Below are 15,557 nucleotides of genomic sequence, written 5' to 3' on the forward strand. Positions count from 1 at the left end.
CATCTATCGGCCGTTGATCTTTATGCCATCTCATATCACCTGCTATCTTCGCAGACATAAAGAGACGCTGCAATCTCGGTTTCAACGGGAAATGGCGCAACACTTTTTGAGGTATAACTCGTGAGCCATGTGTATTTGGCATCCACCTCGAAGCCTTACATACAGGGCATTCATTAAGAGAGGCATTTTCCTTCCAGAATAAGATGCAGTCGTTGGGACATGCATGGATTTTGTGATAATTGAAACCCAACCCGCGCTCCAAAGACTTTGACTCCTCATATGATTGTGGCAAGAGTGCATTAGGGAAGGCAGACCGCAACAGATCAAGTAGCATGTTAAATGACTTAATTGACCATCCACCGATTGATTTGATGTGTAATAACTTGACAATGAATGACAACTTCGTAAATTTTGTACACCCCTGGAAAAGAGGACGTCGGGCATCCTCCAATAGCTTGTCAAAGGTAGTTGCTGGTGAAACTTCAGGTAATGGTGGCCTATTTGTCGTACCAGTGTTGTGTTGGGGCACATCAATAAAGGTCCCTGCTCGGATGTCATCCAACATATGCTGCATGTCATCTATGTAATCATCTTCTGGTATAACCTCATCACTAATATCATCATCACTGACGTACGAGGTTGTCTCCTCCTCCCCATGAAATATCCACTGCGTGTAATTTGGATTGATCCCATTGATAAACAAATGGGTTTCCACCTCAAATATAGGCAGCCACAGATTGTTAAGGCATGTACGGCATGGACACCGAATTCGATCCCGTCCACTTGCATGATTTCGCGCTTGTGTGAGGAAATTTTTAACACCCTCGGCATATGCAAGTGATAAGAGTCTATCAGGCTCGTTCATCCAACTTCTGTCCATCTAAAGAAAAATATGGTGGGAAAGAGATTTAGATAATTCAAACTCCGTCAACATAGATAGTTAATGAAGGCAACCCAAATATATTGAGGAAGTCTCATAAAGGCAGAAGGCATAAAAACATGAGATTTTCCATATAGGACAAGCTTAAGTGTTTGCGAATTGAGTTCGTGTCATACTAGAGAGGTGGGCATGTTACAGAAGTTATATCCATGAGTTCAATAAGAGGTGCATGGATTGAGTGATGTTGCGCAATCATGATGGTTTCAGGCTGATATAGTCATGGCTCAGACCTTGATAAATATTTCACATGCATACTAGATTGTTTACCAGGGGATACTAGGGATAACATCTCTTCATGTATAGTCATGTATACACCAATTCAAATTGACTGTCTAAACAGAAGTGAACCATATGACAATACTAGGGCAAGTGGAAATATCGTGTTTTGAAACGTCTCCTTAGTTTATGATCTTGATTGTTATCACTAGTCAAGAATGGTATTGGATAAGGTTAGTTAAAAGGTGATTGTTAACGCTGATGCTAATTAGTCTGTAGTTGTATATATAGGGGTTTTTATAAAGTGGCAAGGTGAAATGTGATTTATATAGTATATACAATGTGCTGGTCAACCCTTAAGCTACGTAGCCAACACTACCGTGTCTACACAAAATAATTCATCATTGCTAATAAGATAACGCATTAACAAATGACAATGTTTAGATCAGGCCATGAAGTGCGTATACAAATCACATGTCAATACTAAGAAAATACATGTGGAATGTGATGTGTAATAACTATCTGCATTTGTATTACAAGTCGACCACCCTCATTAGGAAGATACCGATATAGGCATTGTATAACTAACTGGATAAACCTGTATATGTATAGTCATGCATACCCTGGAAATTTAATAGAAATCCCTTATGGTAATGAGTAAAACTGAGAAACAGGTTGTATATGACAAGTATACAACGTAACGAGGAAGCATGGCTACATTTATTTCACAAGGCCATAAAACATCCATATATGAAATGAGAGTTCATGGGAACGAAAGTAATTCATGGGAAGCGTAGCTGCAGATGCAGATGCTTTGGTTACCTTCAATAACCAGTAGACAAGTCTACTTTCGACTCACTCCTGGATGGGCAGGCTCAACAAATGCAATACTCTTAAAGAATTTATTGTGAATGCCTTTTAGCGTCATACCAACCTCGACGTCCAGTTGCAATCTACAGGGGAAAATCCATGTAAATTTTAGTTTCAGAACTAATAACAGAATATATTTATCATGAAATCAGGGTAAAAAAAATACACTAGAAAACTATAGACGAAGATTGTTGTTATCACAATATGGACTACATAAATCAAGTTGGGAAAATCATCTGCTTATAAATTTCCTGGCATACCATAAACTTGGGGAAAATAAAGGTTGAAGCACAACCTCAACCCAGGAACTTTCTGTCCATACATTCAGCATAGTCTACACATAATATTGTACATTTGGCAATTTATCCCCTCCAACACGTCAGCTTTTTACCTAAATCTATATTAAGCCTACCCGGCCTCCAACTTGCTAAAAAGCAGGGAATTTAGGAGAAGAAGTATAGCACAGTGATTGGTGGCTGGCAGCCACACCTGTGCGCTGGATATATGCATAATTCATGTCCACCAGAAAAATTATTTCCTAACTTTACTTTTATTGCATACATCAAACAGGGAAAAAAGAGAAGCTAGAATCTCTCAAGATTACATAAATCTGAAGAAGTTTTCACACACGTACACACACACACATATATATATATCCAAGGAAGACTTTATATCACATAGAAGACTTATATACATTGATTTAAAGAGATCTAGTCCGGTCTGTCGGTGTCATGTATGATAAGTGTCAAAAAGTTCGAATAATCTAATGATTCAGGCATAATACGACACCACATCCCATTTTGCAATTTGGCAGTTTCGATATAAAAGATTGCGGAATCCTATAGTGAAGTGTAACGTCTAAGGCAAGTTATATTATATTCTTTAGAGAGTTTCTTCCAAACGCGGTTTGAGGAAGTTTCCTACAGCTAGGCTATCATTTAATTTGTCATAGGTCCCTTAAACATATAAGAAACACAAGCAGTTTTTTATTATTATTTTTAAGGATATGGCATTCCAGGCATATGACTGGAGATTTTTAAATTAACATGTCGTTATTACATTTGCAACATGTAGATATATACTTGTCATTTTTATATATAGAAGGGATATTGGTGAGATTTTCATCCTACTAAGTTTGGAGGAAAACTCTATATACCCTTTTAATAATCCATCTTTCTTGTATTTTTTAAAGCTAGCCTGTACTATTCTTATCTGCGGATTTTTCCAATTATACAATTTGATTATATCGAATTTAGGAGGAAATTCAATATAAACAAAAAGAAAGTACACCAGAAAGTAGTACCCATATCTCACTACAAAAGAAATTTTAACATAGGTGAAGCTAATGCTTTAGTGCGTTTTTACCACCCTCCTTCCCCTAGCACCATGATTAGTTTCTTCAATCTCAGTTAGCATCTCGGTTGAATAAAATCAATAACTTCAAACCATATTAACATTTTGTTAAGAACACATGAGAAGCATGGCCTTCTAACCACCTGACCTAAAAGGCAATCGTTAAAGAACCATATTATGTGATTTTGGTGAAATATCATCATAGATTTGTAAGTTTTTGGATATATGTTTAAAACACTTCACCATGGTGCGTGTGTGTGCCAATCATTAAACTACCATATTATGTTGATTTTGGTGAAATACCATCCTTAAGTTTCATGGTTATATATTTAAAACATTTCTTGTGTGTGTGTGTGATGTCGAGTTCATCAGAAAGAAGGCATGTCAAATTTACAAAAGCTGTTTCCACTAAACAAATTCAGGAAATAGGGCTTGACGCTTATAAATGCAAACCCTCATCTCTGGGAGGTAACTGAACTAAAGATGCCCACATCAACACAAATAATACAACACTAGACCTTAATTTTAGGTCCATAAAACATTCAAAGCTTCTCTCAAAACAAAGAACATAAAAAAAAAAAATAGTATTACCAATGAGTGGTCAATGTCAGAAGATGCTAACGATGCAACTCCAGCAAGTGCTTCAAGGGCTAATCCTGAAAGAAGCATGGTGCTTACAGGTAGTGAGTGTAACCAAGTTCAGCAAATCCTAAATGATCAAAATACAACCATTGAGATTCACATAAGCCTAAGACCTACATTCAGTAATTTTTTTTTTTTTTGAATAAAAACCAAAATTCAGTAATAAAACCAAAGTTTATACAACTAACATCATATGGTAAAATGGCTCCTGACATTACCAGCAGCATAGGTACTAGACTTGGGATTATTTGAACTGAAGCGCCACCTTCCATCACTCTGACTCAAAGCCTGCCAGTGGCAAGGGACATAAGGTCAAACATTCAGAAGATAAGCCTTTTGATTATATATGGGATACAAAAAAGATATCAATGATGGAAATTTGAGAGAAAAAGTAGGATCATTTCCAGTACTATTGGAAACAGATGCTCTGCCTCGTGTGACATGGCAAGTTCCAGGGGTTATCCCCAACGGTACCTAGACTGCCTTAGAACTACTGCAAAGGAATAGGTGCCACAGAAACGAACCTTAATGGAATGGAATATTCCATTAGCATCACCAAGAAGTACATCAACTCCAGAAGTTTGATCCTGCACCAAAAATCAGATAAACAAATTGTCTTAGAATCATTGATCAAAATTATGCAAGCTGCTAAAAGGCATATGCAATTTTAAAGTCAACAACCTCTGAAGGGTTACAATTCCCTTTCAGTAAAAATTCTTAATAAGAACATCAAAACTGGAGAATACATCCTGCATAACCAAATTAATTGTTACCTTGATAAGTACCAAGCTTCCTATTGAGTAGTAGTAGTCAAGCAATGAATTTCCATCATTGACAACAGCTTTAAGTCTTGAAGTGATGCCCTTTAGAAGAAAATTGAAATTAAGAAGCAGGAGTGATATTGCCACATTTCTCAAAAGCAATGACTTACAAGCTGCAAACGACACAACAGAGCAAGGGCCACAGGATACCTGGAAGATTTCCTCGTCAATCTCAGACTTTAAGATGCGGTTAACTTTTAGAGCGTGGAATAAACCATTTGTAGTCGAACATGATGACCCGAGAGTTTCAGAAACAGATTGGCAAGAACTGGTGCTTATGTCAGGCTTTCCTTGGATTCCAAGAATCTCAAACGCTCTTAAGGCCTCATAGGCCTCTTCTAAGCTGGTAGCATAAAATAAAACCCAAAACGTTAATATACACAAAACTCAACTAATTAAATTCAAATCCAAAGAAAAAATAATTAGCTAAATTAAGCTGCTTAATATACAAAAAGATAGGACAAAGACAACATTAAGATTATTCGAGTTCCACTTAAAATTACAAAGATTATTCGAGTTCCACTTATTTCGATTTATTCACATAAGCATCAAAGCTACCAGAACTGAAACAAAAGGCTTACTAGAAGGCCAACAATGATTCTAATCCAGTAAGCATTCAAGTACACAGCCATTTTGTAAAGGCACGTCCTCATACCGACACCAGAATCAAATTTTACATCTTATTAATACATTCCCAAGACACCTTTATCTACTTTTGACCTCCCAAGGCGATTTAAATCCAATTTTCTCTCCATTGCTTGACTTGCTTCAAATAAACCAACCAGAAAATTACATGGTAATGTGTCAAGAACCCGTGCCTAGCCCTAAGTCTGAGAAGCAAAAGGGGGAGGATGAGGATACACACAAATACCATATATCATCAGTTAACAGGTTACATAGCAGATTCGTAACATAATGTTTTTCTAATGTCACCTTAAATCATGATTTATCAAATTAAAATCATGGCTAGCATTGTCTATGTCATCCCAAGACAGATATTCAAACCCTAAAAGAAGTGGCAGTGATCACAAGTACAAAGAAGAAGCTCCATTGCAAATTAAACTGGCTAACCTTTCAGTCTACGCGGCGAGAAACGACTGGCCTTCTTCCTCGGCAGCCGGCGTGTGCAAACGAGGGACTGAAACACCGGTTGAATTTCGGAGACAGTGAAACAGGGGAAGCTTTAGAACGGGAAGGATAACACCGGTGTGGGTCGACGAGGAGTGGAAAATGGGGGCAATGACGAGGGGTTTCAGTCGGGGGAGGTCGCCGGCGGAGATTTTGGTCACCGATTCCTCCACTTCGATTTTCCGAATTAGATGGGTGTGCGATGGTGAGGGCGGGGGAAATAAGTTGGGGGGAAAGTGTTTTGGCGCCCTGAGTCTATCCCGACACTAAATGCAAATATGGGATGTTGCGGCGTGGAATGTCGTTGCAATATATTTTTGTAGTCGCCGCTAAAACGGATTAATTAGATGGCGCCAGTGAATCTGTAGAACTACGCGGCGAGTTCCTAATCGCAGGCAAATTAATACATATAGCAGCGTTTTATGTTGCGGCGATTATAAAATCGCCGGTAAAACTACGATTTCTTGTAGTGTGTGCAGCGGTAATGGAGGATATGCAACATCAGCAACACCGAAACTTTGTTCGGGGTGTTGTACGACTGGGTAAGGATGCAGGTGAGATGGAGGAAATGGAGAAAAAATGGGAAAGGTGCTGTCGACGTAAGTGCAAGTCAATTTTATGCAGTGAGTGACAGAGAATACGAAGAGAGGAGTTTGGGGCCAAGCTATTTACGGTTATGAAGAGAGAAATTAATAGTTTTCAATGGTTTTCGATTTCAAAAAATCTATTAGCAATTATTTTTCTGCACTCTTTATCCATTTAATTAGTGTGATTAGCTGCGTCATTATTTTTTAATATAAAATAATTATTTTGACCAATCACGTCAATAGAATATATAAAGAGTATATAAAAATGATCGTATATAGCAAAACTCAATTTTAAGCTAATGTTATGCCATTTGATTGATTTAAAGGCAATTTTACCCGGAAAACACTGGGGGTTCTATTTGTTTCCTGCATGCTCTGTGATAGTTGGACACGGATTATGACAGTCTTGGACGTGGAGAACACTCAGGACTTTTGTTGTAGTCAGCCTTGGACATATTGTTTTCCAGATATGCTCTTGGTTCTTGTTCAAGTGACAGTCCTTTTCCTGCAACCCAATTCTATGGCGACATATCAAATTATCATGTTGCAGTTGAAAAATGAAAAAGACAAACTATTCACAACTTATCCAAAAACTTCTTATCAGACACTCCTGGGAAGGCTACAAGTACTTCCGACAAGAAGCAGAAACCAACATGTTGTGTCGGTTCGGATCGGATCGGATCAAAAGCCTGATCGGAGAAGGTTGGTTGGGCTAATATATGCAATGAGAGTAATGTATAATGTAAATCAGTTTGTTGAATACACACATGTATACATATGCTAACATGGCATCACAAGCATAAAAGGACAAAGAATAATGTAAAATGGTCTATTTGACCAAAAAACATGCAATGAGATGTAATTCCAAGAACGTAAGTACGAGATTTTTATATTAGAGTTAATGAAACTTAAAATAAAGGGTCTCTGGTTGAACTCTTCAATCCCTTTCAAGCTATCAGCAACAATATTCTTTTGAGCTTTCAATCCTTTGATGTCAGATATATAGAAGATTATTATCATTATTATTATTATTGTTTCAAGATTTGTCCAGAAAGAGAGGAGGGAAAGTTCGATTTTATAACCTATAGTTTATATCTAATATGTGACCTCAAGAAGTGGGGGAAAATAGAGGAAGAAGAGAAACAACAATAGAAAAAAACATGGAGATGATCAACTTGGTGAGATTCAAGAATAATATTACCGAATATGTACCATCTAAATCGTTGTACATAAATGACTACTTGGAACTCCTGTACACATTATTCAATGCCGAATTCCCAGAGACTTCTCACTTTATGGGAAAATTGGATAGAAAAATAATCAATTCCAGTATAGATTCGCTTTTCACTTCATTTACAATTGGAGGCTGAAGATCTCTAATTACAACTTTCATCTAAAACTTTTCTATGACATTTCATGCTTCGTAACTATATTTAAAGAAGACGATTAGGGGGAAAGATGCAAGATGGAATTCACAGAGCGTGCATGTCTGGCAGCCAGAAAACAGCCTCCTCCGAAGATCATGTCAATGGCCAAATAATAACCTTTTGCTGTTGAGTGAAGTCATTTCACATGGGTGGCCACCAGCTGAAAGTTGGAAATATGAATAGCCTATACCTTCAAGTGTCTTCTAAAAAAATTCTGAAGATGAAATCACGAAAGCGTTTTGAGTATTGCTTTGGATCAACAGCAGAGATTGAAGTTGCATCATATTGGAATGATTTGTAAGCGTGCTCGAGCTTTTTGGTAATATCATAGTCTTGTAGTATGTCAATTATACCGAAGTAAAGGGTAATGTCATATAACTCTCCAGTCGGTTCTCCAACTAGCTGAGTTTCAAAGTTACTCCTTACTGTCTGTTCAGCCCGTGCTGGCATGTTTGTACCTAATTTAATGGGCGCCCTACTGCAGCACACAATTACAGAAAAGATTGGTAAATGCGGAATTGCAAATGGATTCTTGGGCAAAGGAATCAATTTAATGTAAGCTCAAATCAGGGCATGCGGTGGAGTTGAAATATCATGGTAGATTAGATCCCTAGTAGACAATTTGTGTGTAGATTAGGAGTTAGGATTTCTTCGAGAATGTCCCTAGTGGACAATGTTCATGAATTTAACGTACCGAGCAGGATCAAAAAGAAGCTGGTCCACGTCTGCACTGGACAGACAAGGAGCATCATCATTTTCAGGAACTCCATGTCCTGTAAAATAAGCTCATCTTTTCGGTAAGAATTGATGCCAAAAGTTCGAAACCAGAAAGTAATACCAATAGGACATAACCAGTCGGAGGGTGATCTGACCTCCAGAGGGGCGGTTCCTAGGCGGGAGGGAATCCTTACTCGAAGTCTCTCGGAAGTGAAGACCAACCAATAGACTGTAGTCCATAATCCTCTCCTGTTCGAGAAATTCACAGTCCTTGTTCACTTGCCTGCATGAAGGTACACTTCGGCTTACAAAGAGGAAAAAAAAAATAGAACATAAACCGTACATCACTTCCTAAAGCTTTTCACATTTAACTTTCATTTCAGGATGGCATACACACAAAAGTAAACAGGTTCATGAGTCTCGTAGAAAAGAGTGAAGAGGACAACTCACAGAGACAGAATTACCACTTTCAGAAAGTGTTCCATCAAGAGGGATATATAGGACAGTCAACTTAAGAGGCATATATAAGAATTGATAACAGTTAAGGGTGTTGAAAAAATTTAGTACAACAATGAATTGCAATTATTTAAGAGTGGTTTAAATGAATTGCAATCAGTACTTCCATAAGATGCCATGGACTTTCCTTAATACGTGGAATTACTGGCATCATAAGCATCCATCTGCAATTTAACAGATTTTCTTTCTTTTGACTTGAGAGCTATAAACACAAACTTGCTGATATAGTCATTATTACTGTCCACTTCAAAATCTTCTAAGAATTTCAGATCTTTCTGTTCTTTTTTAATTTTCTTTTACAAGTTCTAAGAATGTTCAGATCTTACTGCTCATATCCATTGTCAAGCAACATTTGGCTCAAGCTTATAAGCAGCTTCAGTTATTTTCTTTTTCAAAAGGTGAGCTTGCAAAGACGCTTTTGTCCGCAAACACTGGTAACAGCACAGAACAGTGAGATGCAAAAACTTAGAAACCAATAACTCAACTATCAATGGACTGAAAATTTCAGAAGGAAAAAAAAAAATTGTATTTCAGGAACATCAGTCTTATGTTTAGAAGTCCAATGTGTTCCAGCAGTATACGTGCATGGTAGAAGAACAGAATATGAAATTTTCAAAATTCATGATTGTAAATTAATTGACTTGAAGAACAATGTCACCAAAAATAATTTCAAAGTTCAAGCAATTGCACAGGTGTCATGAATTTTGTGTTTCTTGTGAGGATGCCTATAAAAATTTGGGAAAAGGGCATATGCAGAACTGGTTCCCATGTTCTAAGCAAAGCAAGTTCCTGCAGTATCTGATTTCTCATCTGAAACAGACCGAGTTTAACACATTGATTGAATATCATGCTGGAGGGTGGAAGGAAACCACAGTTTGACTCCACCCCCTCTCCCAAATCCTACCCTGTTTCTAAATGCGAGTCAAGAGAAATGGAAAAGAATAATGAGAAAAGGTAATCAGAATAGAATCGACCTGCAGAACTCTTGGAACCAAACTTTCTGCAACCTGAATATATAATTGAGATCAAGGTCCTTAAGGGTTATTGTTGGATCAATTTCTGCCACAGGTTTAACGGTTGTGCGACCATGGGAGGAACCTTTCAAGTCAAACCGCCTGTGAATTGCATAGTCAGTGCAGAACAGGTTCCCCATTATGACGAACCGAACCTGAAATGCATGAATAAAAAACATATTGCACCAGTATGTTTTTTTTTCCTTTCCAATTGCATATGAGAAGTTCTATACACCTAGAGATTACCTTCTTCTGAGTAGCCCCAGTCAGTTTGACACAATGAAGACCATAAAACTTCGTGACTAGGGTGTTCTCGAAGGCACGGACATGCTTGTAGTAGGCTGGGAGCATCCGTAGGAGCACCTGTAACCATGTCGGCAATTTATGATTGCTTCTATTTCCACACAGGAGATCTCATATCCAGAATATGTGGTAATTGGAAAAATATCAGATAAATGTCGGCAACAGCAGAATTCAGCAATAATTTGGAAAAAATAATATAAGTTCATATACAGTTTGGAAAGTTTTCACAGACTGAAATTTGTTGCTGGGCTTTCAATAATATTCAATCAGAATCTGAAGTGCTGTGTGTATGTCAAATTCAGGTGCAGGAAGCAGAAAAGTTGCTCACTTTTACTTCTGCCTTCTTCATGGTTTTTATCATGTACCGGTCATCGTTGGTCAAGTAAAAAAAGCTTCCACTTTTTCCGGGGGATGAGAGCTCCCTGAGGGCTTCATTCCCACATATCGAGATCATGTAATCTGCCGTATCCACCTTGAACAATTTCCTGAGAGTCCTGAAAATAAGAATACAACGGACCACAGGCCCTGTATGTTTTAACTTTCCAAACCAAATTACAACAGGCATGTGAGCATCATAATCTTCAGTTATCATGACTGAAGCAATACATCAGGTGAAATGAATCAATCATGGTAACCGAGTCTGCTTTAAATGAAATGACTTTCAAACAAAAACTTAAGCCATTGTCCGGGAGAGTAAACAATAGTGTATAAGCAAAACAACAAAATTTTTGTGCCCCATATACACATATGTAATAACTGCATAAATCATATGAAAATATATCTGAGAATCCACTTTCTAAGAGAACCAAACATGGTATTGACCAAAAAAGACTACCAATTAAGAAATTAATACTTTTAGGTCTGACCTGAAAACCACTGGACAGTAATCCTTCCATTTGAAGTCACAAGATTGGTGAGGGGGTGTGTGCTTGGATCCTTCTGGTGGAAATCTCGTCCATACTTTTTCCCTGGGATCAAAAGCAGAAGCCTTCAAATCAAGGGTTGTCTTTGGAGCAGGCCTTCCAACAGAATGTCTGTGCTATGGCACAAAGAATCAGTTATGTTGTGTAGTGGAGATTATATCTCCGGATAGAGATTAAGAAACTTGCTTCTATGAAGTAGAGTTGACAATATTGTCCATTTTCATGCATTACAAACGTTAAAGAACATATAATATCAACCGATTTTCCAGATATTAAATATTCCCTGATTTTCAATATTTTCTTAGTTACCCCAAAATGACAAGAAAAAGAAGTACAGCAACAACTTTGGCCTTCCTTATTCTTCTATTTGATCTCACGAGTATGTAAAATTCGATAATTCAAATAGTTGGACGAAGACCAGATAGCGAAGCTTGTAAATATCTTATCTATCCATATTAATATTAATGTATTACGAGCCATGTTCTCAGTAAAATTCATATTTTATCATTGCTGTCCCTGCACTTCTATTCATCCCTTCTTAACAGCGTTCCAAGTTCCCTATTGAGCTACAAAGTTCAGATCATTTCTTCAGAACATTGACATGCAATACAGCCTACTGCAAAATCTTTTAAACAAAATAAAGTGGAAGGCTGCTGTAAGCCAGAATTTAGGAAATTAAAAGACCAATGAAATAGTTCAGGTGACAGAAAAGCATATTATAGAACTTTTGCAACAGAAAAAACAATGTGTGAAACATCCAAAAGATTTTAAAATCTGCTTCGCAGCGATGAAAAGGAGAAAGTCCAGAATCCATGATCAGAATTAAAGAAAACATGGAGAAGAAACTAAAATTCGTACGAAGGCCAGAAAAACCTGAACCAAAATTGCTAGGGGAAGAAAAATAAAGGGAGAAAAAAAAAAGGATGGAACAGCCAACAAATCATTAATACCTTATCCCCAGCTGCAGATTGAGCATGAGCCCATAGTTCTTATGCCCTTTCGATATGGTCACCCCCTGTCTCTTCAGTGACTTTATTCTCAACGGCGTCGGTCCATTCCCTTTCTTAACTGTTTCGTCAAGCTGAGGACTTCCCAATCCCCCAACTCCATTGAAATCACTATCCTCATCATTCTCCCAGTTACAATTACTCACCCTCCCATCCATCGACATCCACTTAGGCCTCACACTCCCATCATTCCCTTTCCTCTGTATAGGCTGCTTCTGAAAGAACTCCCCCTCAACACCGGGCCAATTCAACATCTTCTGAGAAGGAAAAATTAACACTTTTTCCTCGGCACAAATTTTACAATCATTCAAAGCCACAGCAAAAACCACCTGAGGATCCCAATCCAAATTCACATCTGAATTCCCGGACGGATAATAAGTACCATTCTGATCTTTGCCATTCTTGCTCCACACCCCCAAATATAAGCCTCCATCTGCCCACCTAAAAGTCCCATTCCCTTCGGGCAAACCATCTTCCCAAAACCCATCATACCTATTTCCATTGCTCCAAACCATCGTCCCATTCCCATTCATTAATCCATTCCTCCACTGCCCAATATATTGGTTCCCATTCTTCCATTGATACTTCCCTTTTCCATCCTGCAATCCACGCCTCCATTCACCCTCATAGTGATCTCCATTGGCGAATCTCTTAGTTCCTTGTCCATGCTTCATGTTCATCACCCAATGACCTCTAAATGCATCCCCAGAAGAACCCTTGTAAGTGCCTCTGCCATCCATATATCCATTTTTGAACTCACCGTCATAGGTGGCCCCAGAGGGCCAGCTGAACTTGCCCTTGCCCATGGTCTTTCCGCCTTGCCATTCACCAACGTACATGCAACCATCTGTCCAAAAGTACTTGCCGTGGCCATGTGGTAAGTTGTCCATCCATTGCCCAGTGTAAAAATCGCCATTGACGAGGACTTTCTCGGCGTGGTAGACATGGCCTGGAGTAGGTTCGTCGTCGTCGGCATGTGCTACGGACATGGTTGTTCTCTTCTTGGCAATAGCTTGTGATTTGCGTACTGTTGCTTCCCAGACCTTTGCAATGCCAACTTTTTCTTTGCTCATATCCCTGCCTCACTCCGTCTCTCTTTCTTCCTCTCCCCGCTACATTGTTCTTGTTTCTTTGGGTTCATCCATCAATACCCAAGTGAAACTCTTTCCCACCCTCTCGCGATTTGTTATCTCCAGAAGCAGATAGACCATGTCTTGAACAAACCCAGGAGGGTGCAGAATGGAGGGAACGGAGAAAATGACAGAAACAAAAACAAAAATAAAAACTTTGTTTGTTTTTGTTTGATGTGGATTTGATGTTGTTTTGTGCTTTTTATGTTTCTGGGTTGGTCTAATGAGCTCGATGTTTCAGATTTGCCAAAAAATAAAATATAGAGGCAGTAAGTTGATGGCAAAAGCAAAAGAGTGGTTGATGCCAATGGCTGCCTTTTTCTTTGTCCCTGGGGTTTTTTCTCTTTTCTTCTTTCTTTCGTTCGTTTTTTTTTTTTTAATTATTTTTCTCTCTTTGTTTAGTTGGGTTTCAATAAGAGATTCAACACATTTATCTTTAATTCCGGATTTGTCTCCTTGAACTACTATCAGACCAAACAGTTGGAGGGAGGAGAGAAATGGTGGTCGTGGCGATCATGTGCCATTTTTAGTGTCATAATAGGCTAAGCACCAGCTAATTTTAGTAATACTTAGTTTTACTAACACCAGATTTTTTGCTTTTTCTCCCTTTTTGTTTTCCAACGTTGATTCAGCAATGCTGCCCTCGCGTTTGCACTCGATTCTACATTCTTCCAACACCCTGTGAGAATTTGTCAATACACTGTCAAAAATTCTGCATACTTTTTTAGACTTTTAAGTGCTGATTCTGCTGAACCTAAACAGTCTCACATAATTTTCTCCAAGCACAAAAGGGAGCTCTGCGAGCTTAGCAAGATCAGAGGTGAAATGAGGTAATTACTAATTAGGATAGGACAGCAGATGGCAGAAACACAATGACAGAAGGAAAAAGCATTGCATGAACATGGCACAGAAGTGAAAAATGATCCATTTTTAAGGGAATGTGCCACTCATGAATGGAGGGCTTCATCAACTCAGAAAATGTTACTATGTTACTATCACCCCCACAGTTGGGTCCCTCTCCAAAAATTTGGTTTTTCTTATTTAATGTTTAAGAAAATATTTTTTAATAATGTTGTGAGTTTTTTTTTAAAAAAAAAATTAAAATATTAAAAAAAAAATGAAGGAAAAAATAGTGTAGCACTGCCCATCAAATAAACCGTAAGATGCATCTTGATGCTCCCAAATTCCCAAACGTGCAGCCAGTATTCTTCAGACGAGGTCAAACCTCGATCTTAAATACCCACTCTCCCACAAAAGGATTTTCTTGACCGGATGCAAGGCAAGCACTTGTCTCTCTTACAGACAAAGGCACTGATTAAGGCATGATTATGATGGATCAGAATAAAGCAGATCTCTCTGATCAGTATCGTTTGACTAAAGTATTCACTGTATTCTGGATTTGTAAACTTCTGCTCTAAAGGTGAACATTATGTGCATCTCTCCATCTGAGTGTGAGCTCTCACTATTTAAAATATTGCAGAAACATAAGAGCAATTGAAGCTGCACTTGCTGCTAAAACTCGGATGAGAATATGGTCAAAGTCTATCTAGGAACTTGATTCCCTCCCTCCATAGATGATAATGGATAATAATATATATACCAGAAAGGTTGGCTTTTCCTTGTTTTGCGGATGTTCTGTAATTATCTTTTGCAATTTTTACTTTCTCGAGAAGAAAAAAAATGGGCTCATGTTGGGGTTGCATTATTCATCAACATTTTTAATACATTAAAAAGGAAAGAAGGTCAATGAAATGCTATGGAGGTATTTCCTTCTGAGGTTGTAATATAAAACGCGTGTCAATCCTCAAAACCACACTTTCATATGGGTTTGGTAGGGACCCCATAAAGGAAGTCTTAAAACTAATGAATTCTTCAAATGTGTTTGTTGTAGGTCTGAGCCAATGTGTAGATAGTTAGGACCCAATAGCTTAATTAAATAATTAATTTTGGGTCTAGAGGGATGT

General features: G+C 38.1%; 1 protein-coding gene and 1 long non-coding RNA gene across 3 annotated transcripts; both read right to left on the bottom strand.

Annotated features, from left to right (window-relative positions):
• Positions 1 to 4,000: 4,000 nt before the first annotated feature.
• LOC122295082 lies at positions 4,001 to 4,879 on the bottom strand. The gene is made up of 4 exons (XR_006237839.1): positions 4,795 to 4,879; positions 4,546 to 4,608; positions 4,240 to 4,309; positions 4,001 to 4,035 (listed from the first exon to the last, which is right to left on the bottom strand). It is a non-coding gene; the product is annotated as an uncharacterized LOC122295082 (long non-coding RNA).
• A 2,827-nt stretch (positions 4,880 to 7,706) lies between these two features.
• Positions 7,707 to 14,215, bottom strand: LOC122293390 (phosphatidylinositol 4-phosphate 5-kinase 6-like). Of its 2 annotated transcripts, none has more exons than XM_043101949.1 (8): positions 12,407 to 14,215; positions 11,400 to 11,501; positions 10,862 to 11,027; positions 10,477 to 10,593; positions 10,192 to 10,385; positions 8,857 to 8,984; positions 8,679 to 8,757; positions 7,707 to 8,462 (listed from the first exon to the last, which is right to left on the bottom strand). In XM_043101949.1, exons 1-8 carry the CDS (start codon positions 13,534 to 13,536, stop codon positions 8,177 to 8,179), a joined length of 2,202 nt encoding a protein of 733 aa, XP_042957883.1. In that variant the 5' UTR covers positions 13,537 to 14,215; the 3' UTR covers positions 7,707 to 8,176. The 2 variants fall into 2 exon arrangements, with proteins under 2 accessions (XP_042957883.1, XP_042957882.1); XM_043101948.1 differs by having other exon boundaries at positions 11,400 to 11,567; positions 12,407 to 14,212.
• Between the last annotated feature and the right edge of the window lie 1,342 nt (positions 14,216 to 15,557).

Source organism: Carya illinoinensis, chromosome 14 (genome assembly GCF_018687715.1).
Source record: "Carya illinoinensis cultivar Pawnee chromosome 14, C.illinoinensisPawnee_v1, whole genome shotgun sequence".
NCBI lineage: Eukaryota > Viridiplantae > Streptophyta > Magnoliopsida > Fagales > Juglandaceae > Carya > Carya illinoinensis.